The sequence below is a fragment of the Seriola aureovittata genome, chromosome 4 (assembly GCF_021018895.1).
Source record: "Seriola aureovittata isolate HTS-2021-v1 ecotype China chromosome 4, ASM2101889v1, whole genome shotgun sequence".
Classification (NCBI taxonomy): Eukaryota; Metazoa; Chordata; class Actinopteri; order Carangiformes; family Carangidae; genus Seriola; species Seriola aureovittata.
This window is the reverse complement of record NC_079367.1, coordinates 31,522,941-31,546,936: the sequence shown is the minus strand read 5'-3', so window position 1 is coordinate 31,546,936 and position 23,996 is coordinate 31,522,941. Positions and strand designations below refer to the sequence as shown.

General features: G+C 40.6%; 2 protein-coding genes across 5 annotated transcripts in view; one reads left to right on the top strand and one right to left on the bottom strand.

The window, feature by feature from the left end:
• Nucleotides 1-17,169, top strand: part of supt5h (SPT5 homolog, DSIF elongation factor subunit) — a 35,024-nt gene extending 17,855 nt beyond the window's left edge. For all 3 annotated transcript variants that reach the window (XM_056373582.1, XM_056373580.1, XM_056373581.1), the window contains 11 exons: nucleotides 186-311; nucleotides 619-703; nucleotides 4,409-4,522; nucleotides 4,664-4,766; nucleotides 5,505-5,632; nucleotides 6,212-6,317; nucleotides 6,413-6,571; nucleotides 7,550-7,718; nucleotides 9,974-10,171; nucleotides 14,904-14,999; nucleotides 16,477-17,169. In XM_056373582.1, coding sequence (XP_056229557.1) covers nucleotides 186-311; nucleotides 619-703; nucleotides 4,409-4,522; nucleotides 4,664-4,766; nucleotides 5,505-5,632; nucleotides 6,212-6,317; nucleotides 6,413-6,571; nucleotides 7,550-7,718; nucleotides 9,974-10,171; nucleotides 14,904-14,999; nucleotides 16,477-16,617 — 1,425 coding nt within the window. In that variant the 3' untranslated portion in view covers nucleotides 16,618-17,169. The remainder of the gene's footprint in view (nucleotides 1-185; nucleotides 312-618; nucleotides 704-4,408; nucleotides 4,523-4,663; nucleotides 4,767-5,504; nucleotides 5,633-6,211; nucleotides 6,318-6,412; nucleotides 6,572-7,549; nucleotides 7,719-9,973; nucleotides 10,172-14,903; nucleotides 15,000-16,476) is intronic.
• Nucleotides 17,170-19,397: 2,228 nt separating this feature from the next.
• Nucleotides 19,398-23,996, bottom strand: part of rnaset2l (ribonuclease T2, like) — a 28,234-nt gene continuing 23,635 nt past the window's right edge. Inside the window, exon 8 of one of the 2 annotated variants that reach the window (XM_056373177.1) lies at nucleotides 19,398-19,826. In XM_056373177.1, the coding sequence (XP_056229152.1) occupies nucleotides 19,623-19,826 (204 nt within the window). In that variant the 3' untranslated portion in view covers nucleotides 19,398-19,622. The remainder of the gene's footprint in view (nucleotides 19,827-23,996) is intronic. The other variant, XM_056373178.1, reaches the window with a different exon arrangement.

Genomic DNA, 23,996 nt, shown 5'->3' with positions numbered 1-23,996 from the left:
GTTTAGACTAAACTTTATGTCCTGAGACACTGCCACTGATCGTGATCGATGTCATGTGGACATTTCTTAGAATGTGCACAGCCAACACACAGAAGAAATGTAAAAAAAAAAAAAAAAAAAAAAAAGGGTATCAACACAGGAACTTGTATTTTTACACGGTATGTGTTTGTGTGTTTCTCCTGCAGGGCCGCGAAGGTGAGATCCGACACCTCTTCAGAGGCTTCGCCTTCCTCCACTGCAAGAAGCTGGTGGAGAATGGAGGCATGTTCGTCTGCAAGACCAGACACCTGGTGTTAGCCGGTGGATCCAAGGTCAGCACCTCATTGGCTGCTTGCAGTTACACATTTATGTTAAATCATTTCAGGTTATTTAAAAAGTTGTAACCGCTCAAGGGCCCTGACAGACTGAATGACTCATGACTGCATGTTCAGCAGTAGATCCAACATGTTGCTGTTAGTTTATTTTGTGCCTGGTGTATCAGGTTCCTAAAACACTAGACACTTTGATGCAGGCAGTGAGTATTTACTGCGAAAGGAACTTGCAAAATGCCACATTTCTCTCTCTCTCTCTCTGTGTGTGTGTGTGTGTGTGTGTGTGTGTGTTTGTTTGTTCTTTAAGCCCAGAGACGTCACCAACTTCACTGTGGGAGGATTTGCTCCAATGAGCCCTCGCATCAGTAGCCCCATGCACCACGGTGGAGGAGGTGAGTGTTGAAAACAAATACCTCAGACACTCAGGATGAATTGTAATCACTTCGTCTGACTTTTCATCTAGCTCCACTATCAGGGTTACATTTTAGTTTGTCCAGTCCATTGATCAGTCCCCATCATCCTCAGCTGGACTTTAGGTTTAGTGCTAATTAGCAAATGTTACCAAACCAACACGCTTAACTAACGTGGTTAACATGGTAAGTGTAACATATAAGAATGGTAGCTTGGTCATTGCAAGCATGTTAACATGCTGACATTAGCATTTGCTTTGTTCATGCCTGGTATTAAATAATACGCTTTTGGCCATTTGAAATAGTAAAATATTTTGGTTCATTATAAACTGTGTTGGGGATCAGACTGTTTCAGAGGACGTCAGTAGAGCAGTTGGTCCGCTAAAAGAACATGGCCACATGTGGTCCAGACCAACTCTGAATGTGGTCTGAGTGATCGGATCTCAGATGTGTCCTCAATGCGTCTTCTGTGCGTTCACATCTGAATTTAGAGCTCTTAGGTTGTGATCAGATCACCTGAGACAGATGTTAATAACGGGAGTGAACAGGGTCTCAGTACATACTCACAGAGCTAGCATACCTGTATAACACTTAGTCTGGTTCACATGCAGCAGGGAACCTGTTCATTACTGTGTGTTTGTTGTGGCCCTCCTTACCAGGAGGTGGAGGATGTATTCAAATCCTCTACTTAAGTAAAAGCACCAATTACAGCAAATAAAAATACTACATTACAAGTAAAAGTCCTTTGTGAAAAATCCTACTTAAGTGAAAGTACATAGATATCAGCAGCAAAATGTACTATGAAAGTAAAAGTCCTGGTTTGGTCCCACTGACTGATTTATTATTATATAAGACATCATTAGATGATGAATACTGACACATCAGTGTGTGATCAGCATGTTACTGTTGTAGCTGCTACAGGTGGAGCTGATTTGAACTACTTCATATACAGTTTCATAAACAGAGCACCAGATAAGTCTGTGAGGTCATCAGATGATTCATTAGAGAGGAAAGGAGAAAAAAAAAAGTTCTGATTGACAGTTTTTCTCTGATCTTTGATTGTTGCCGAGATATTGATTCATTTGAACATGAAACCATGAGAGAAGTTTAGAGGTCTGTTAACTCAGACATCTGTAATGTGATGCTGACTATACACTAATATTTGTATGATGTCATGAGCCGAAAATGTCAGAAACCACTGGTTCAATTCATAACAATATGTTGTATTTTAAAAGTTTCAGAGGAAAGGGACCATTTGGTTGCTCATTTCTCTGCTTCCTTCGTATTTGGCTTCAGCTGGAAAATATAAACAGTCTGTAAATCAGAGGCAAGCGGACGTTGCCAAATCTCCCATTAGCATTGGTGTAGTGTTTATAAGATTCTGTGTTTCTGCTTGGTAGAAAACAAGGGAAACAGAAAATGTTGAGACAGAACACATTTGCAAACATCCTGCTGTGTTTGAGCTCTCAGAGACATTTATAGGGACACAGTAACAAAAAATTTAGGGTGCGAAAACTTTGGACAGAATTACTGTGAAATACGGTAACTCATCCACTCAGTCTGTTTTCTCATTGAAATGACAAATGACATGAAATATACATTTAGCCCAAAGTTTTCCTTTTATTTATTAATGTTCTTATTTAGCAGCCAAAACCAAGTTTTCATTTCACAACACTAAAGGAAACTAGTCAACTGGAAAAAACTGGGCCTGTCTTTAATGGCCTTGGTCAATTACAGCTATAAAGACGTTTTTTTACATTACTATTATTACATGTTCTGTGTCCTCAGGCTGAGTGGCAGCATTTTATTAATATTGAACCAAATGTAAGCTGATTAAAAGAATTAATGTACATAAAACATCATCATGTGGAATGGACTTCCAGTTATTATTCAAACATCAAATAGAAAGATAATTTAGCTTGTGAGTGTGTAGTGTATTTTTAAGATTTTATAAATGACCTAATCATGTATTGCTTCTCCAAACATCTGTGATCCAAACACCAAGCTTTTCATTAAATATTTGACCATCAAACAAGTATTAACTTTCTATAGATTCAGTCAGTTCTCCAGAGTAAACTTAGTCTGCATTCGTCATTTTCTTGAATTGGTTTCTGATAAAATAACAAATAACTGATAGTTTGATTAAATTAATTTAAACATGGTTTTGTGGGACCATTCTTGTTGGCAAACCTTAGGCTACGTCCACACTACTACTTTTTCATTTTAAAACAGCGTTTTAAAACAGTCGCCATCCAGATGACTGTTTTAGCTCCATATCAGAAACGATCTCTGTCCAGACTAACACACCTGAAAACATGTCACATGAACAATCACATACACTGGGCATAGATGAGGTAGTATAAACAGGAAGCAGATTGTCTACTCTGCAGTTTATTAGTTGCAGAAAATACTCAGCTGCAGTCAGGGCCACGGTCGCCACTCGCCAAATGCGACTAAAATATTCCCCTGGCGACTAAATTTTGGAGGGCTACATGCCATGGGGCAGGTAAGTGTTTGTCACAATATAGCAAAACATTGCTGCGATAAAATGCCTAGACATTTTTGGAGGTGCACGTTGACGGACGCAGAGGCTCTGTGTCGGGGGTTCACGTCGACGCAGAGGCTCTGCGTCGTGACGGCGTCGACTTGACGCAGTAGTATAAATCAGCCTCCACGCGTCACCACCAGCCCGCGCAGTGTTGTTCCGGCGCAGCAATGTGGAGGCACATACCCGGTGTGAGTGACCCAAAAAGAAAGAGTATAGAGGAGAAAGCAGCGCACCAATTAATTTGTGGTTGGCAATAAACCGATGAAACTCGAGACCATCCGAGAGCACGAAGGAAGAAAAATGTCACGCTGTTTGCAAATCAGTGTCTCGGGCTCAGTCCGAGCATCGCTTCACTCAACCTGCCGTGACTGCTCTGACGTCTTTATCAGAAGAGACCAAAGATCATGCACTGATCCACTTTGTTCTGTTCTATTTTTTTTTTTATTTTCCTTGAATTTTGTTATTATCATTTGTTATCAGAACAGGAGGTTAACTGGTACTGGCACTGCCCATGTTCGCAACGTTTTGAATATTCAAAATATTAAAAATGTATTTTGAATAATATTTTGGTCTCTTTCCTAATATATATATATCGCTATATAATACTGTTATCTCAATGAAAAGTACTGAAACAGATGTATATGTAACAAAAAGAGGCAATTTATTACTTGGCCGGTAAAAAATTTACTTGGCCGGTAGATTTTTTCATCTACCGGTCCCATTGGCAGGTGAGCCAAAAAGTTAGTTTACAGCCCTGGCTGCAGTGTTAATAGTTAATAGAACTTAACTGAGCAACAGCTGCTAGCAATGAATGACAACAAGGTCAGTAACACTAGTAATTCAGTAATTCATTATCATGTTGTATTCACCACCAGTAGTCGAGGCTGATGAAACCTTATCAGGAGCGACCGTGGGTGTTTATATCATCGTTTCCAAAGGTCTCAGTTTCTGTCTCAGTCTAGAGTTTTCAAAAGTCTCTGTTTTAAGCACTTGAAAACTCTGGAGTCGTGCGGATGCCAGGAGTAAAGCAAAAGAGATGCGTTTTAAAACTAAAATGTATTAGTGTGGATGGAGCCTCAGGGATAAATCTGTCACTGTGGGAAGAAGTGTTTGATGGAGCTGTTGCTGTGCTCCTGTAGGTGCTCAGCAGAGAGGAGGAGGAGGAGGTGGAGGAGGAATGGGGCGGGGCCGAGGACGAAGGGACAATGAGCTGATTGGTCAGACAGTCCGCATCTCCCAGGGTCCATACAAAGGTGAGACTGAGGAAATCTGCTTCAGCAACATGTTATTGGTGTCAAAAACTCTGTAGTGAAGTTCTTTCTTTTAGTGTCTTCACAATATCTGGTAAAACAGTAAAAAGAAATGTTACTGATGAATTTGCCTTCATTTCCCAGGGTACATTGGTGTGGTGAAGGATGCAACAGAGTCTACGGCCAGAGTGGAGCTGCACTCCACCTGTCAGACCATCTCTGTGGACAGACAGCGATTGACTACCATGTATGTACTGACAAACACTCACACAGTTTTCTTATGTCGTATGTCACAGTGTTGTTACTGCTGTAGATTGTTTCAGAAAGAATGAACATCAGTCACTTTGCTATGACACTTGAAATTTAGCTCCGGTTCCTCATTGTGTCTGAGATGTTTGTACACCTTGATTGGAGTCCAACTGTGGTAAATTCAGCTGATTGGACACAACTGTCTATATAAGGTTTCACACCTGATAATGAATCAGAGCAAAAACCAGGAACTGCCTGCAGAGCTCATAGACAGGATTGTATTGAGGCTCACATCTGGTGAAGGATACAAAAATAATCTGCCGCATTGAAGGTTCCCAAGAGAACAGTGGACTGTGTGGCGAAACCCTCTAAACCCTGTTGTTTCTTTGTCTATATGAGTTACTGAGATTGTAGATTGATGAGGAATATAATATATCTGTTCCATTTTAGCATAAAGCTGCAATGTAACAAAATGTGAAAAAAGGGTCTGAACTTACTAATGACTTACTGAAGCTGCTTTAATGTCCCCCTCCTCTGTGTCTACAGTGTGTTTCTTTACCTCTATTAGTCATTTTCAATAACTTAGTGTTATACAGTACACAAACTTTCAGTGGAATCACATTGTAACTATAGTAACAGCTCTCCCTGCTGTCAGTCTCTCTGATAAAACCCAGTATATGATGATGATGAGTGTCTATTGGTTTCCCACCTCCACCTTTCTCTTCCTCCTTTCCAGGGGAGCAAAGAGACACGGTGGAATGACCTCCACCCACGGACGTACTCCGATGTACGGCCCCCAGACTCCCATGTACGGAACCGGCTCCAGAACGCCCATGTATGGCTCTCAGACACCACTTCATGATGGTGAGACACTGTCAGATAGATCCGACTCATGTTTTCTTTTCAGATCGGTTTTTTTTTTTTTTTTTTTTTTTTGTTCCAGTACCAGATCGCACATTTGATGCACAAGCTGCTTGTTTCTAAGGTTATGTAACCACTGTTCCTACGGTGACAGTAGGTTTACATAGACATGGATACATGGATGTAGCAGGTTGTAATTAGCATAGCATTAAGCAGCAGGTGAATGAACACAAGTAGTTTGTGCTTTGAATGATTTAATTTACTGGCTTGTATCAAGCAAATGAAGCCACATTGGAAACATCCATTCAGAGGAGAAGCTGCAGTGCAAGCAGAGGTCAAGCTACCTCAAGTGACCACAGTGATGAAGCATCTCCTCTGGTTTATTCATTGCCTCTCACATTCATGCCAGGAGTAACTAATGATTATTTTCATAAATTATTTATCTATTGATTATATTACTCACAGTGAGTTTAACAGTTATTAACTTAATATCAACTTTCATACATAAGATGCAGCAAAGACTGCTTAATGTAAAAGACCTTTCAAACTGTTGTGACTGTGTGGTTGTGCGTGAATGAACAGGAAGCCGTACGCCTCATTATGGCTCTCAGACCCCACTGCATGATGGGAGCAGGACGCCGGGTCAGAGTGGAGCCTGGGACCCCAACAACCCCAACACACCATCTAGGTAACACACAGTATTAATGTGTTAATTTAAAACAAAATTTCAGTTTTATTTCCTTTATTATTTAATCTTATTGAAATTCTGTCTCCTCTTTGCAGAAATGAGGAAGAGTATGACTTTGGCTACGATGATGAGCCCTCCCCGTCCCCTCAGGGATATGGGGGAACCCCCAACCCCCAGACCCCGGGTTATCCAGAAGTTCCCTCTCCACAGGTCAACCCTCAGTACAACCCTCAGACACCCGGCACGCCTGCTATGTGAGTATTAACCCACCCACACACACAGTTGACCACAAATATGAAACCACATGCACAGAGTTGATATAAATATTTTTAAGTGTTGTGTTGGGTCACTCAAAGAGCAGGCAAACACAATTTTCTCCTATTTTGGCACAAAAATGTTTAAAATTCAACATGTTAAAGTCTGTCGGCTGCATCAGCTCCTGGCAGCTCACTGTTTAGATTCAGTTAGATGGATGGATATTTGGAATGAGCATAAATACCCAGTTCACATTGTGCAAGAGAATTTTCACTTTCCTCAAACAAAAGAGTTTGAACTTGACAATCCCAGGCTGTGTCATACCTGGTATTAACATTAGTCTCGGGTAATCCGATCACAAGTGCTCAGTTCTAAATACAGGTGTGAATGCATTGAGTAATGATCACTCAGACCACATTCAGAGTTGGTCTGGACCACATGTGGCCCTGTTCTTTCAGCAGTGTGAACGCAAATGCATCCTGGCCACATTGAAGGACCAACTATTCCACTGACGTCCTCTGTCTGATTAGTCCAAGCACAGTTTATAATGAAACAAAATATTTTACCATTTCAAATGGATCAAATGTATTTTTATTGTAAGAGCTGTGCACAGCGCATTGATTCGCATAACCCGTCTGTGCCTCGCTCACTCTCTCTCTTGCTCTCTCTCTCGCTCACTCTCTTTAATTCTCACTCACACACACAAGCACATTGACAACAGACCCATCTGTCGATTGACTAAAAACAACAATACATACCAGTTTATATGCGTATAAAGCAGGAAGTGAGATCCGATCACAAGTGGTCAATGGATTTGAAAGCCAGGTGTGCAATGATGTAGTTATAGCTGACCACTTGTGATCGGATCACTGAAGACGCATGTTAATACCAGGGCTGAACAGGGCCCCAGAGGCTCAGTCCATCAAGTAGGAGACTCAGTCTGACCTGCCTATACTTCTGTGTGTGTTTATGTGCAGGTATAACACAGAGCAGTATTCTCCCTATGCAGCCCCATCCCCTCAGGGCTCCTATCAGCCCAGTCCAAGTCCTCAGAGCTACCACCAGGTGGCGCCCTCACCAGTCGGCTACCAGAACACGCACTCTCCAGCCAGCTACCATCCAACGCCCTCCCCCATGGCGTACCAGGTAGGTGATGGTTGTGTGTGTTTAAATGTGATGCGAATAATCTGAGAAAAAAGTCTCAAGGTTCGACCTGAATTGTCATGACTTACATGTTTCCTCGTGCTTTACCAAAACACATGCATGCGTTGTTTTTCACCACATTTCTTCAGTTTGTTCAACTCAAATCTGTAAATTTAGGTAGTGTATTAAAAGCTGATACAGAGCAGGGTGATGAATTCCACCACAGTCAGAGCTTGACCGATATATTGACCAGTAATTGTAATGTTACCTTACTACATACAGAATATCAGATTGCTGTATATGTGTAGCTGCTCTACTCCTCTATCAATATTCTATCTCAAACTTCTCAAACTTATAGCAGATCTCCCACAGAGATGATAAATTAGTGTTTAGTCAATTATTTGCTGCTGCTGCCTCTTAATGTGCAAGTTTAGTTTCCACACATGTCAGCGTATAATGCTGCAATATCATAACTGATCTCAGAACAGTAGAAGCTGAGTCAAGGACAAGTTCCAGTCCTTGTCAGCAGGACATGCTCACACCCACGATAATGGCAGAAATTATAGATACAATATTTAACTTTTAATAGCTTTACTGTGAAAATGATTTATGTGAGTTTGATACTTGAAGACTGTTCTTAAATTCATCTGCTGAAAGTGATACTTTTCTCTGAAATTAAATATATTTACATATTTATAGAGTCTGGTAAATATATAATGATAATGGAAACAGTTTTATTTATATTAAAAAGTGAATAATTTTATAATTTTTCATGTTATTTGTGTTGTTTTCTTGTTTTTTCTTATTAGAAACTTAAGTTATTTATTTGTATGCATCAAATCACTCAATGGCCTTACTGCGCTAAAAATTTTTGAGTCACCGAAGGCACCCCTAAAATGACAAAATTCCTGGCCCTGTAACACAAGTGTTTCCAGGGGACACTAAAAAGTGATGCACTGGGACAAACTTATTGTTCATTCCTTTTAAATTCAAAAGCCAGAAAGTAACAAGTGCTGCCTCTGGGTTCATCACTTTTTAGTGACCCCCTGGAAGCACTGGTTGTGTTGTGAGTATTTGCAGCACACATTGTCAAACTGATGAAGATGTTTTTATGTCTCCGCGCCGGCAACAGTCAGAGCCGGAGGCATATAGTTTTTGGGTTGTCCGTCCGTCCCATTTTCGTGGACACGTTTTCTTAGTAACGCCCTCGTCACTTTGGCACAAACATTCACTAGGACTTGAGGATGAACTGATTAGATTTTGGGGGTCAATGGTCAAGGTAACGGTGATCTCACAAAACACGGTTTTGGCCTCGTTAACGTAATATCTCTGTGTCGCCTTGAGGGAATTTCTATAAATTTGGTAAAATGTTCACCTGGACTCAAGGACGAACTGATTTGAATTCAGTGGCTAAAGGTCGAAGTTCAAAGGTCAAGGTCACGGTGACCTCACAAAACATGATTTTGGCCTTGCGAAAGCAATATCTCTGTAAGGAAGAGGTAATTTCTACAAATTGGTACAAACATTCACTTGGACTCAAGGATGAACTGATTAGATTTTGGTGGTCAAAGGTCAACGTCAGTGTGACCTCACAAAACCCTTTTTAGCCGTTACTCAAGACTTCACAGCAATTATGACAAAATTTCAAACAAATGGTTCATATTTTCTGTGACTCTAGATAAACAAGGATGTAACCTTGAACCACTCTGAGTGGAGGAGGCAGACAACCATGAGGATGTGATTTTAGTCTGAATTTGTTTGTGTTTTTTTCTTTTGCATGTGTTTTCTTAAGTTGCAGTGCATTGAGCTCTCAGGTCCACCGTATAATGCAGAGTAGTGTCGTTATTTCTGGCATTAATGGCACTGTGTATGTGAGTTGATGAGTGATTCACTGCCTTTTATTTTCTGTCATATCTTTTTGTTATATGTGTTATGGATAAAATCTTAAATAATAAAAAGAAAAAATGTCTAAGCGACACATCTTGTGTTACAGTAAATATCCTTACATTTCCATTAGTAACTGATTATAAATCAAACAAACAAAAGTGTTTTTTTGACTGTTCCAGTGAACTTAACTTCTGTCAAGTTCAAGTACCTCATCACATCACAGTCCCATACCAAATTCATGCTCTGCCAAGAAGAAGTCATGGTAAAATATAACCAGAGATTATGAAGGGATAGATGCCTCAGAAAAAACGTAATGGTGGAGGCCAAAGGCAGTAGAGATTTCCACTAAGTCCCTTCTGCCATCTCCACAGGCCAGTCCTAGCCCGAGTCCTGTGGGATACAGTCCCATGACGCCCGGAGCACCCTCTCCTGGAGGCTACAACCCTCACACCCCGGGCTCCAACATTGAACAGGGCAGCAGCGACTGGGTGACCACCGACATCTTGGTCCGAGTGAAGGACTCCTTCATGGACCTGATGGGACAGACCGGGGTCATCAGGAGCATCACGGTAACAAACGCACACAAACACAAGCAGATTAACAGTCTCAATAAATCCACTATATCATCCAATCAGGGTTTATACATGGCCAGGTACTTACAGTGGTAAGAAAGAGTAAGTGAACCCTTTGTAATTACCTCCATTTATGTATAAATTTGTATTTAAATATGGTCTGATCTTCATCAAAGTTATAATTATGAACAAACACAATCTGTTTTAACTAACATCATCCCTATATTATTCTTGTCCATATCGAAAACATAACTCAAACTATCACAGTGTAGGCTGAAAAGTATGTGAAGCCCTGAGCTAATGCCATCAACAGAAGCTACCTGGATCCAGGAGTTATAAACCTGGAGTCCAGAGGAAGCTGTTTCTCTCCAAAAAAAAATATTGATGCATTCCTGAATAGCGATGTTAATAATTTACCATTTAACGGTTAATCGCCAATAAAAATTTTGACCAATTAATACTCAGTTAAACAAATAAAAAATATAGGCCTATATATATTAGAGACAATCCCCCCCTCATTGGATACTAATCTCAGATGTGCTTCCCGAGGCTGGCAACTCTGGCAGACGCTATCTCTGCATTCCTGGGACATCGGTATTCGGTATGTTGCTATTTCTGAGCAAAAACCAGTAGTTTAGTATTGTTCACCTCTTAGCTGTTTTGATCATTAATTTGCCAAGAGTAGGGGAGAAGGAGGGGGTTTTCCTTACAGCGCTCTCGGCGCTGTAAGGAATAAACTGTTTATTCATTTGAAAGTCTAGCTACTGTTTGCTATTTATTTTAAGTTATAAAATATTTTCCAACACGGGAGATCTAGACTATTATGCTGGTTCTGCACATGTAAAAATAAACCCCTTCTTATGAAAGAAAAAACACAGTTGTTGTGCTGGTATTCTTTTCATGGGTCAGAGACACTCGTCTATTCTAAATAGTTCCTTTAAATGTACTATTTAGGGTTCACTTACTTTTTCTTGCCACTGTATCTGTTTGAGGCAGGCAGGCAACAGCTTGAGGCAGGCAACAGCATAGATTCTTGAGACCCAGATGTTTCTGTTTGCTGACCAGAGAGGAGGTAGACATGTTCTGTTCTTGGCCAGGAACCTCCAAAACCCTGCATCAGTGAATGTCCTGACATCAGTACAAGTGTGGAGACGGCAGGAGTCTTTGTTTAGATGTAACTGAATTTAGACATGAAACAGTGACTGGTTTCACGCTAAATTACTGTAAAAATGCCAGACGGTTAGTATTACCATTTAAATTTTAAATGACTATAAGCGTGCTTAATTACTATGGTTAACTATGGCTTAACTCCCATTAGGTCCTGTAGACATCAACCAGCAACAGTCTCCCAGACACATGCGCGAAAGGCAATGTGGGTTTGTTGTGCCAGTCAAAACATGGCAATAGGCAGTGACAGCTCCTCAGCAGATTTTTTTCGGCCTTCCAATACCTTTTGTTTGGTGCTTCTGTCAGTATCGGAGACTTCGATCTGTGATTGTGTGTTTTTAAAACTTATCTCAAGGTTGCTGCTCACTCTTTCATCACCGAGCACAGTGTTTGTAGTTTAACTGCTAAATGCTGGACAGGTGACAGTTGTGTTCACACTGTTCTGAAAGATGTTACAGCAGGATACAATAAATAAAAACAACCTTCAGAGCAGTTACAAGCACCTGTGACCCTCACCTCCCTCAGTACCTTCTCAGTGTGAGACATCGGTTTTAGTGAGGGAAGAAGGAAACTGGCTGAAATATGTTGGTTAAGTAAAGCTTCATATGGAATAAGACCAAGTGAGTTATAAACTGAAAAATGGCTCCATTTGTGTTGCTGAAAGGCTGTGCCAAACAAAATGACTATTTGGCTCATGGTAATCTGATAAGCATTTACATTATATGTTGGTTGATTGATGTTTAGGTTTGGCTGCAGTTTAACTGAACTGAGCTGAAGATATATCTGTCAAAATATTAATCTGAGATATAATAGCAGAAAGGAAAATTTCTAGATTAAATTTCAATCCAGGAAGATTATTTAAAACCCACTTTAAAAGAAACGTGTCAGATGGGTTGTAACTCTGTAGAAGTTAAAACTGTGTTGAACAGTAATGGCTAATAATAAAGCTAATCATCACCAGATGGAAGCAGCCACAGCAGCTCAGACGATGATCAGAAATATGTCAATATAATATGAGACCTTTTTGTGTGGATTTTTCTCCTCACTGTCAGTGTGATGTGTTGCAGTGTTGCAACAGATGTTATTGCTCAGTGAATCAGAACATCTCCCATACACACAAACTTCAGTTTATACTGGTTCTGCTTCAGGTCCGGCTAAAGGATGAGAGCTCAGCCGACTCTTACCTCCAAAAGCTTATCTCAGCGTCAGTCAACATTTGATTGACTTGACAATAAGACGACTCCCACTTTTCCAACACCTGATTTTGGAAAAAGATTGATTAGTTCTGTTCGGAGAGTTTCTCAGAGATACTGGTCGTCCAACAACAAAATAGAGGCAGTTGAGAAATTGGAAAAACCAACATAAAATGTCTTAGTGAGGCTGCACTGCTTCCTGGCTTTGATTCATTGATTCTCCTGGAGCCTGGAGAATCAACACCATTTTTCATGAAGATATTCCCTCATGTGTTGGAGAGCGCTGTCTTAACACGTCGCTCCAAACTGTCACATAGGTGTTGAACTGGTTTCGATGAGGTGACTGCGAAGATCACAGCATTTGTTTCACATCATCTTCATCACCCTCATCAGACCATCATTGACTCCTGTGACCTGTGGATGGAGACACTGTCTTCCTGTTTCATCTGTCACTGTCTCACTCTCACTGAAGCTTTTTCTCCTCTCAAAACATGAAGAACAAGTGCAGCTTATTCTTCATCCTCCCTCATTATTAATTAATCCGACTATTATCCTCCTGATTAATCCATTTGTCTATAAATATTAAAAACTGCGAAGAACGTCTGTCGCAGCCTCCTGGAGCCCACTGTGTTGCCTTCTATCAAAAACCCTCAGATATTGAATTTACTGTCTTATGAGACAGAAAAGCAGCGAGGAGCTCAAATCAGAGACGTTTTAGCATCAATTAATCACTTATCAATATAGTTCAGATGAACTTTCTGTCTATGATTTTCACTTACTGTTGATCTCACTGTTATTATGTCCCCTTTTAAAACTGTTAATTTTTATGTGTTTGTTAAAACATGAGTATTGATTGGAGATCGTTGTCAGATTTTATTTGTATTAAATATATATATATATACAATACACAGCATAAATGAGTACACCCCCTCTGAACATAAAGGACAATTTTTTACCTAAATAATCAACATTCCAATTCATAAGAAGGTGACAAAAAGGAAATTTATTATACATATAACATATATATGTGTTCTGTTGTTATTATATATATATATATATATATACATATATATATATATATATATATAATAACAATCATCAATATCTATGAAATAAGTAAATTGGGCAGCTGCTTAAATCTAGGGTTGCAAAAATGTGTACACCCTTCATTCAGTCCAACTATGTAATATTTTAGTACTTAGTATGCCCTCCTTTACTTTGAAGTACTGCACTGACCCTTCTTGGCATCAGGTTCACAACATATCATCCAGTCTATTCTGTTCCACTCCAGGACGATCACCTCCTTGAGGTCAATATGGAAACTCCAGGGTGAGAAAAAAATAAACTTAAAAAATAACCCTAAACATCTGATTTGCTAAACTCAGGGTTAGGGTTAAAATGGATCAAATTTTAGTAGCTACAGTGAGCGAGGAGAGTGGGGCTAGCAGAGAACAGAGGAAGTACGATCTATGTTTATTTTCTACAGTGCATGCCCGCATCAACCACCTATGCATATCAAAGATACAGGGCCCTGTTTTACACCTGGCACAAAACGTAAGTGTCTTTGCTAGTTTCAGACCGACTCTTCCCGTCCAGCACCCACATTACTTAAATACCAAATACACTGGGTCTTAAAATGAGGTGAGGTGTGGTCAGGTGCATTGCTGGCACATTTTTATCTTGATGCACCAGAAAGTGTGTTATGCACAAGCGGTGTGAGCTGCAAATGAGCTCCGGATGTTTGGATAAGTCAGGTGGAACATCAGAATACAGCCTCAGAAGGTCGGAGCTTCTTTGTGGCATATTGTGTGTCCAATTTGTGCCGTTACTTATTTGTAGAGCTGTGTGCAGCACTCTGATTCACTCAGTCCTTCCTTGCCCCTGAGGGCAAAATCATTTTTTGCCAAGAGCATAAATGGAAAGGATTTACACATGATGTTGAGACAGTGATATGAAAAGCAGCACTCAGAATGGTGCGCAGTGAAGAATTTGTTTGGTGTCCGACTTACTTAGATGCGTTCAATAATTATTTGACTGAAGTAACATTGCACAAAAAGACCTTACAATTTATTGTTGTGTTCAAAAGATGTTTAAAAAGTAAAGTTAGAGATGATAAAAATGTTTTAAAAAGAGAAAGCACTGAATCTGTTAGGTATGAGAGAAGGTGTACTTTTATGCTGTATACTGTAATTAGTTTAATATATATAAATATTGAAATCAGCCTGAAAAACTTGGTGTTTTGAATAATAGTTTTGCTTTTTGTGCAGCTGGTCACATAATAAAGTCACATCAGTAAATGTGCTAAATAATTTTCTCTCTCTCTCTCTTTCGCTCTCTCTCTCTCTCTCTCTCTCTCTGTTTGTGCACAGGGAGGGATGTGTTCAGTGTTCATGCAGGAGTCAGAGAAGGTGGTCAGTATCAGCAGTGATCACCTGGAGCCCGTCACTCCCACCAAGAACAACAAGGTAACTGTTGCTAATTAGTTTTCCTCTGAACGGCTGTAAAATAACAACGATGTGTTATTACTTTCATGGAAATTGAAATCAGTTTATTCTTTAAATAGTGATGAATAACATAACACAGTGTGGTAAATAAAGAGTTGCCTAAATGTCCCACTGTTGAGACAAAATCTTCAATAGCTCATATTATAAATTTTCAATTAAAATAATCTTTAGATCATTAGATTTCACAACAGAGTTTGGTGAGATAATTACATGATATGATCATATCCTTGCTCGGTCTAGACCCCTTTTTCAATGAAGGGAAATCTTAATCCTCCACCCAAAGGCTCATGAGATGATTACCAAGATAGGAACACAACAAAACATTGCTCACACAAAGTTGTAGGTCTTTGACCATGTATTTTATCACTGCTCTATGCCCTTCAATAACTGCGTCCTCACTCATTTTCCTTTTTGCTGAAAATCGGTGTAAAGTAAAAAAACACAGTGAAAATAATATTGATTCTACTTTATCATCCAGTGAACATAATCTAAGTTAACTGCTGATGTTTTACAGCACAAAGCACAGACCATTACAGTAGGGTTGTGCTGATGGACGATGATCTCGATGATCGCCGATCATTAGAACTATTGCCGGTTTCTCATGTCTTTGCAAATGTCAAGACAATATTTGACTTGTTTTCCCATTAATATAGTAACTTATTATTTGTAGTATTAAATTAATATTAAACTTGCCTGCCACAATTTCACGTATACAACCCCATATAACCATGATTGCAGCATGTGCACACACACTCCGATGAGCTGATTGTAATGAAGCTGCTTGTTGTGTTTAAGTGTGACAAATGAAATAAATTAAATGGTCAAAGTTGTCATATTGACATTTAAGGTGTATTGATTGATTTCCAAACGTCAATAATACATTGAGTAACACGCAAGAAAACAGTCCCCCTTAAAAGATGGCGGTAGCTGCCAGTAGCCTCTGAGCTGCTCAGTGAATTAAATGGTTAAGTAGTAAAGATGAAAAGACAGAAAACATCTTTTCATTCAACATTGGGTCGCAAAAGGAGCGACAACCCCATATACACATGAAAAGCTACGTTATAAAGTCATTAATTCATCAGTATTTTATAAAGATCAACTCTACATGAGAGAAATGCGCTTCTTGTCTGAACAGCAGTGTAGTCTGGCACAACCTCCCACCCTGATAATACAGGCAATCGGCAATTCAGAAGGTGATGATGGGACGATCAGATTATGTTTAAAATCATGCAACCCTAACCAGCAGGCGTGTGTTACTCAGTCAAGGGTCAGCGCTGTTTGTTGAAACCGAAACTGTGAAACTGTATTCAAAATGGAACCGGCTATCAGAAGCCGTTGTTGTTGTTGTTTTCTGTCAGTTTGAACCCAGAGGCTGATGTGATCATCTGGTATATAAACTGTGTTGTTAAAATCGTGTTCACTGCTCCCACCTGTCCAGGTAAAGGTGATTCTGGGAGAGGACCGTGAGGCAACAGGGATCCTTTTGAGCATCGACGGAGATGACGGCATCGTTCGCATGGAGCTGGATGACCAGCTGAAGATCCTCAACCTGAGGTTCCTGGGACGCCTCGAGCACTGAGATACGGACTGACCGAAGGAGAGACACATTTGTAGACAGTCTCAAACAGACACACAGTGAGGTGGGAGTACAGAGATACAGAGATGCACACAAGACTGTAATGAGAACGCTGTTGGCTGTATTCTCACACACACACAGACGTAGGCAGAGATGTTGAGAATTTTATTTATATCACTTGGTGAAAGGCCACACACACACACACACACACACACACACACACACACACACAGAAAATTAGATCCCAGTGTCCAGAGACACTCAGCTCATCATTTGCTGTTACTTTACACCCTGACCAACACTTCTCTCTCTCTCTCTCTGTAAATCAGTCTCTCTCTATGTCTCTTGCTTTTTTCCAAAACCCAACATTAGTCCCTCTCACCTCTGATTTTTTTTTTTTTTTATTATGTTTTTGTTGGCTACTCTAGCTAGTGGTCTGAATCTGTTTTTAGTGCTTTCTCATTGTTCTGTCAGTACTTCTGGTTTTCTGGGAGCAGGAGGGTTTAAAAACTAAATGTATCATGTCAATAAAATGTGAACCAGTCGACCTGTCTATCTACATGTGTCTTTGGTTATTGTTTCAAAGGGGTGGGTCTTTGCTGATGGACAATGTAGTAACACAATGTGACTGCTGCTACAAACCCATCATTTCGAACCAACCGATCAGAATACGGCATGAAATCCGCTGGTGTAATGGCCGCAGCACAGTCTCTTGTCAACCTGCACAGTCTCCTTTCTGAGTGTGTGCTCGTTTTATACCTGCTTCCTCTTTCTTCTGTTCATGCTGAATACACTGACTATGTGATTACCAGTGTGTTTTGGAAGGAGGAGAAAGAGTAAGTGATTTGGATGGAGTACCACAGACAAATGAGTCTGTTGACCAACAAGGCAACAGTCATTTTCATGTCTCCATAACTCAAGAATTCATAGGATAATAATGACAAAATTCCACACTGTCAAATAAGATTAAATAATTATGTGATGACATTTTATGTTCATAAGGTTATAGGTCGACTTCACTGTGACATCATAATGTTCTGCCAGTACACTTAAATGGGTGTGTGCAACTTTACAGAGCCAGGTGCAGGAAACATGAAGCAGCCTGACACTTCACACAATCAACATTTCACCTTTCTCTCTTTTCACACCATCTTCACATTCACTCAAAACTTTATTAGACCATCAGTCTGAGGATTTTCTGTACTTTATTGCCAAAAAAGCCAAACCAACAACGCGTTACTTTGTGTCTCAATGCTTCCTGCTTTCCCTCCTCTTTCTGCAGCTCCCAGCTCTGAGCCCATTGGTTCCTATGGAAGATGTACAGTTGCAATCAAAATTATTCAACCCCCATTGCATTTTAGGTTTATTGGCAAAATTTAAAAATTTTCAGGTGTTTGCAATAAACAAATTACACAAGAAGAGTTTAAATAGTTAAATAAAACTAATATTACAAGGATTTTATCAAAATTCAACACTAAATCCTACTTTCAATGACTACTGCAGTCTCAAAAATATCCAACCCCCTGAGTAGAATTCCTCATAAGAGCACATATTTGCAAATCAGGTGTGGTCTCAAGCACTTCATTAGTTGCATCAGGTGTGTTTGAGATAGAACACTTCAAATACCTGGACTGTTGATGGTGTGTGATGTTAGAAATATGGCTAAGTCAAGAGAATTGTCAAAATGTTCAGAGAAGAGATAATGGCCTTGCACAAACAAGGAAAAGGGTACAAAAAGATAGCAAAGGCACTGAATGTTCCTAGAGATACAGTTGGAAGCATAGTTCGCAAGTTTAAAGTTTAAGCAGTGGCTACACTACCTGGACGTGGCAGAAAGAGGAAGCTATCAACGGCTGCCACCAGAGTCCTGAGGAGGCAGGTGGTCAAAAACCCTCAACTGACTGCTAAAGACCTGCAGCAAGACTTAGTGGCAGCAGGCACTGAGGTTTCAGTTTCCACAGTAAGGCACATACTAAACGCTGAAGGGCTCCATGCCCGAACTCAAAGACGTACACCACTACTGACCCAAAAGCACAAGAAAAGTCGGCTCCAATTTGCTCAAAAATGTATAAATAAGCCAAAGAGGTTTTGGGATTCTGTTCTGTGGAGCGATGAAACAAAACTGGAACTTTTCGGGCTAAGGTTCCTCAGGAACGCTGCCAGAAGCTGGTGTGTAGCTATGCATCACGTTTGCAGCAGGTCATAACAGCAAAAGGATGCCCTACTAAGTACTAAAGATGCTTGTCATGAAGGGGTTGAATAATTTGTAGAGTACAGTAGTCATTAAAAGTGGCATTTTGTGTTGAATTTGGAGTTATTAACTTGGATTATTAGTTGTGTTGAGCTATTTAAATTGTTTTTGTTTGATTTGTTTATTGCAAACAGCTGCTAGTTGTACATTTTGCCAATAAACCTAATTTGCAGTGGGGGTTGAATAATTTTGATTGCAACTGTAAATCTTTAAAAACGCAAGCATAGTTTTAAAGCTCAGTCATTTTCAGGGGCGGATTAATCCACATTTGCTACTGTTTTGACAGTTTTTATGTGTGGGACTGAGTCAGAACAAACTGTGTAGGTGTTCATGGTGATAAAGGAACATGCCACCCAGTGCACCAGTGATGTGTTTTTAATAGTTTTTTGAAACAATGGTTTGTCTCTGCAGATGCTGGTTTGTTGACAAGTATATAAATAATAAAACCTCTGCAGATTCAGTGTATGTTTTAAATGTTCTGTTACAGGCTTTTGTGACCTTTAAACTAAACATAAACAGCATCAGTTTTGAGAAACAAATGATCAATGACATAGAAAATCAAAATGTCTTTAATCAATGGTTCAGAGGCAACAAAAATAACACATTCAAATTCTGTAAATGTATGAATTGATTTATTTGTTGATGTAGATGTGAAGTAATAACTTAGGTTACACATTCAGAGTACAGTTCTCCACTGAAGACAGTAGGAAGCTGCTGGGGCTGCTGCTACTGAGGGTTTTCAGGTGCCCCTGTCCTCTCAGCCACAGGGCTGCTTGGGCTGCTGGTGGTCTATTGGGAAGTAGTAGAAAGGGACCTGAGGAGGGCAGGGATGTCCAGGAGAGGAGCTCCATGCCCGGTTGGATCCGGTCGCCAGGTCATCCTCAGCGTCACCATGGTGATCACAGCCGAGAGTCAGGTTGTGAGACAGAGGGATCTTCACCTGAAACCACACCTCTCTGTCCTGAGGGGGGAGAGAGGGAAGACTGGATATAAAACACAGCTAACACCACTGGTAAGAAGTTTTTGTTATTATTTTTTTCCAATACTTTCCTTATTGGCTTTTGTTCATTTTGAATTTAAAGAATAAACACATTATTCAGACCTTAATTAAGATCCTCCCTCCCACCCCGAAAAAACAACAGTCTCTGTAAAATTAAAAATAAAACTTAATAAACCATAAATCTAAATATTGAGTTATACATACAGACAAGAATCAAAATAAGTTGAAAGAATATAGACTATAAAAAATTTAAAACAAATAAATATAATAAATAAATTACATACAAGGTAGTATACCTACTGTATGTATATACATACATATGTATATACATATACAGTATATATACATATACAAATACAGTATATGCACACACACACAGGTATACATAATTCAGAAATCAGGAGCACTCTAATTAATTAAAGATCAATAAAAAACTGAAGTTTATCATTTGGTTATCATCTTAATCTCTTTCCTTGTTCACAACCATGATCCCCTTGCGGCAGTACAAATTACAAGTTACCATGGGATGAAGGTGGTAGCCTGTCATTTTTACAGATGCCTGTCATCACAGGCATCTGTAAAAATGTTCAACTTTGCCTCTTTATATGTTGGTTAGTTTTTCTAATGCCAGGCTACAAGACATCTTGCTAATCCAATGACTAGATTTCAGTCTCAGAATTTCCTTCCATTTTAGAGCAATTACAAGTTTGGCTTGCAGCAGGCAGATATTCATTTACTTATTTTGTATTATTATTGCTCCTCGTATCACCACAACTGTAAGCTTTTAAAGTACAGTTCCTATAAGAAGTATTCATGTATGGACAATGTCCAATGAATCAGCTCCAGACATTGTCCAGACTTGCACACGTTTCACACAACAAGAGTTTGTCTGTGTCTGGTTTGATTTAAAGGTGTAATGTGTAAGATTCGGCCTGACCTGGCCAGAATTTTAGTTTAAAATGTTTTTTTTAAAAAAAATGAACTAACACTATCAATAGTAAGCTATGTGAAGGAGCCACAGTGATGATGTCTTGATCAAGACCTCCATCTATTGTATTTCAGAGATACAGTGCATCCGGAAAGTATTCACACCCCTTCACTTTCCCCACATTTTGTTATGTTACAGCCTTATTCCAAAATGGATTAATTTCCTTTTTTTCCTCATCAATCTACACACAATACCCCATAATGACAAAGCAAAAAAGGTTTTTTAGAAATTCTTGCAAATTTATTAAAAATAAAAAACTGAAATATCGCATGTACATAAGTATTCACATCCTTTGCTATGACACTCACAAGTGAGCTCAGGTGAATCCTGTTTCCACTGATCATCCTTGAGATGTTTCTACAACTTGATTGGAGTCTACCTGTAGTAAATTCAATTGATTGGACATGATTTGGGAAGGCACACACCTGTCTATATAAGGTCCCACTGTTGACAGTGCATGTCAGAGCAGAAACCAAGCCATGAAGTCAAAGGAATTGTCTGTAGACCTCAGAGACAGGATTGTATCGAGGCATAGATCTGGGGAAGGGTACAAAAAAATTTCTGCAGCATTGATGGTCCCGAAGAGCACAGTGGTCTCCATCATTCTTAAATGGAAGAAGTTTGGAACCACCAGGACTCTTCCTACAGCTGGCCGCCCAGCCAAACTGAGCAATCGGGGGAGAAGGGCCTTGGTAAGGGAGGTGACCAAGAACCCGATGGTCACTCTGACAGAGCTCCAGCGTTCCTCTGTGGAGATGGGAGAAACTTCCAGAAGGACAACCATCTCTGCAGCACTCCACCAATCAAGCCTTTATGGTAGAGTGGCCAGACAGAAGCCTCTACTCAGTAAAAGGCACATGACAGCCCACTTGGAGTTTGCCAGAAGGCACCTAAAGGACTCTCAGACCATGAGAAACAAGATTCTCTGGTCTGATGAAACCAAGATTGAACTCTTTGGCCTGAATGCCAAGTGTCACGTCTGGAGGAAACCAGGCACCTCTCATCACCTGGCTAATACCATCCCTACGGTAAAGCATGGTGGTGGCAGCATCATGCTGCAGGGATATTTTTCAGTGGCAGAAACTGGGAGACTAGTCAGGATTGAAGGAAAGATGAACGGCGCAAAGTACAGAGAGATCCCTGATGAAAATCTGCTCCAGAGCGCTCAGGACCTCAGACTGGGGCAAAGGTTTACCTTCCAACAGGGCAACCACCCTAAGCACACAGCCAAGACAACGAAAGAGTGACTTCGGGACAAGTCTGTGAATGTCCTTGAGTGGCCCAGCCAGAGCCCACACTTGAACCCGATTGAACATCTCTGGAAAGACCTGAAAATAGCTGTGCAGCGACACTCCCAGTCTAACCTGACAGAGCTTGAGAGGATCTGCAAAGAATGGGAGAAATACCCCAAATACAGGTGTGCCAAGCTTGTAGCTTCATACCCAAGAAGACTTGAGGCTGTAATCGCTGCCAAGGGTGCCTCAACAAAGTACTGAGTAAAGGGTGTGAATACTTATGTACGTGCGATATTTCAGTTTTTTATTTTTAATAAATTTGCAAAAATTTCTAAAAAACCTTTTACGCTTTGTCATTATGGGGAATTGTGTGTAGATTGATGAGAAAAAAAAAAGGAATTTAATCCATTTTGGAATAAGGCTGTAACATAACAAAATGTGGGGAAAGTGAAAGGGTGTGAATACTGTTGTATGTTGTATGTAATGTTGTAATTAGGGTTGCCACCTTTCCTGTAAAATACGAAATTGTAACGTTTTTTACACTTAAATAATGCGTACCGTTTTGAATCAATACAGGACGCGGTTTGTTCCATCGTTCCGGTTGCCTTGAACGCAGCATCATTCCACCTGCATTCATCCTCTTACTGCTAGTACCCGTCTGCCAGTGCAAACGACGAACCGTACTGACAAACACTTCAAATGGCATGAATGTTTGATGTTTGTGCAGATCAGCTCTGTGGTGTGCTCATGCACTTGTTTAATCTGAGCCTGAGCCTGGAGAAAATACCGGCCCTGTGGAAGACCTCCTGTGTGGTCCTGGTAGCTAAAACCCAGCGCCCCAAGGAGCCTAACCATTTCAGGCCTTTTGTCTTGACCTCTCACCTGATGAAGACTTTGGAGAGGATCATCCTGAGTCATGTGAGACCACTGGTGATCACACAGCTGGACCCCCTGCAGTTTGCTTACCGGCCTAGTGTTGGGGTGGACGATGCAGTGATCTACCTACTGCATAGATCACTGCTACACCTGGAGGACAGTGGGAGCACTGTGAGGGTCATGTTTTTTGACTTTTTGTCAGTGAAGTTGGAAAGTGTGGGAGTGGACCATTACCTGGCTGCATGGATGACTACCTCACCAACAGACCACAGTACGTGCGGCTTCGTCACAGTGTGTCTGATGTGGTGCTCTGCAGTACAGGTGCCCCCCAGGGTACGGTGCTCTCCCCTTTTCTCTTCACCCTGTACACCTCGGACTTCACACACAACACCACACACTGCCACGTCCAGAAGTTCTCTGACGACACAGCCATTGTTGGGTGTGTTTCAGAGGGAAATGAACTGGAATACAGGACAGTCATCAGGGACTTTGTCACCTGGTGCAAGATCAACCAGCTTCAGCTTAATGCCAGCAAAACAAAGGAGATGATTGGAAGACAGGCGGAAAACATCCCACTTCACACCAGTAAACATCCAGGGACTGGACATTGAGGTGGTGGAGAACTACAAGTTCCTGGGGGTTCACCTCAACAACAAAATGGACTGGTCCACCAACTCCCATGCTCTCTACAAGAAGGGTCAGAGTCGCCTTCACCTGCTGAGGAGACTGAGGTCCTTTGGCGTGTGTGGGGCTCTCCTCAGGACCTTCTATGACTCTGTGGTGGCCTCAGCCATCTACTTCGCTGTGGTCTGCTGGAGAGGGGGCAGCACTGACAGGGATAGGCAGAGGCTCAACAAACTGATCCGGAAAGCGAGCTCTGTCCTGGGCTGCCCCCTAGACTCCATTGAGGAAGTAGGTGACAAGAGGATGTTAGCTAAGCTGACATCCATCATGAACAATAACTCTCACCCTCTGCATGACACTGTAGGGTCTCTGAGTAGCTTCTTCAGCAGCAGACTTTTACATCCTCGC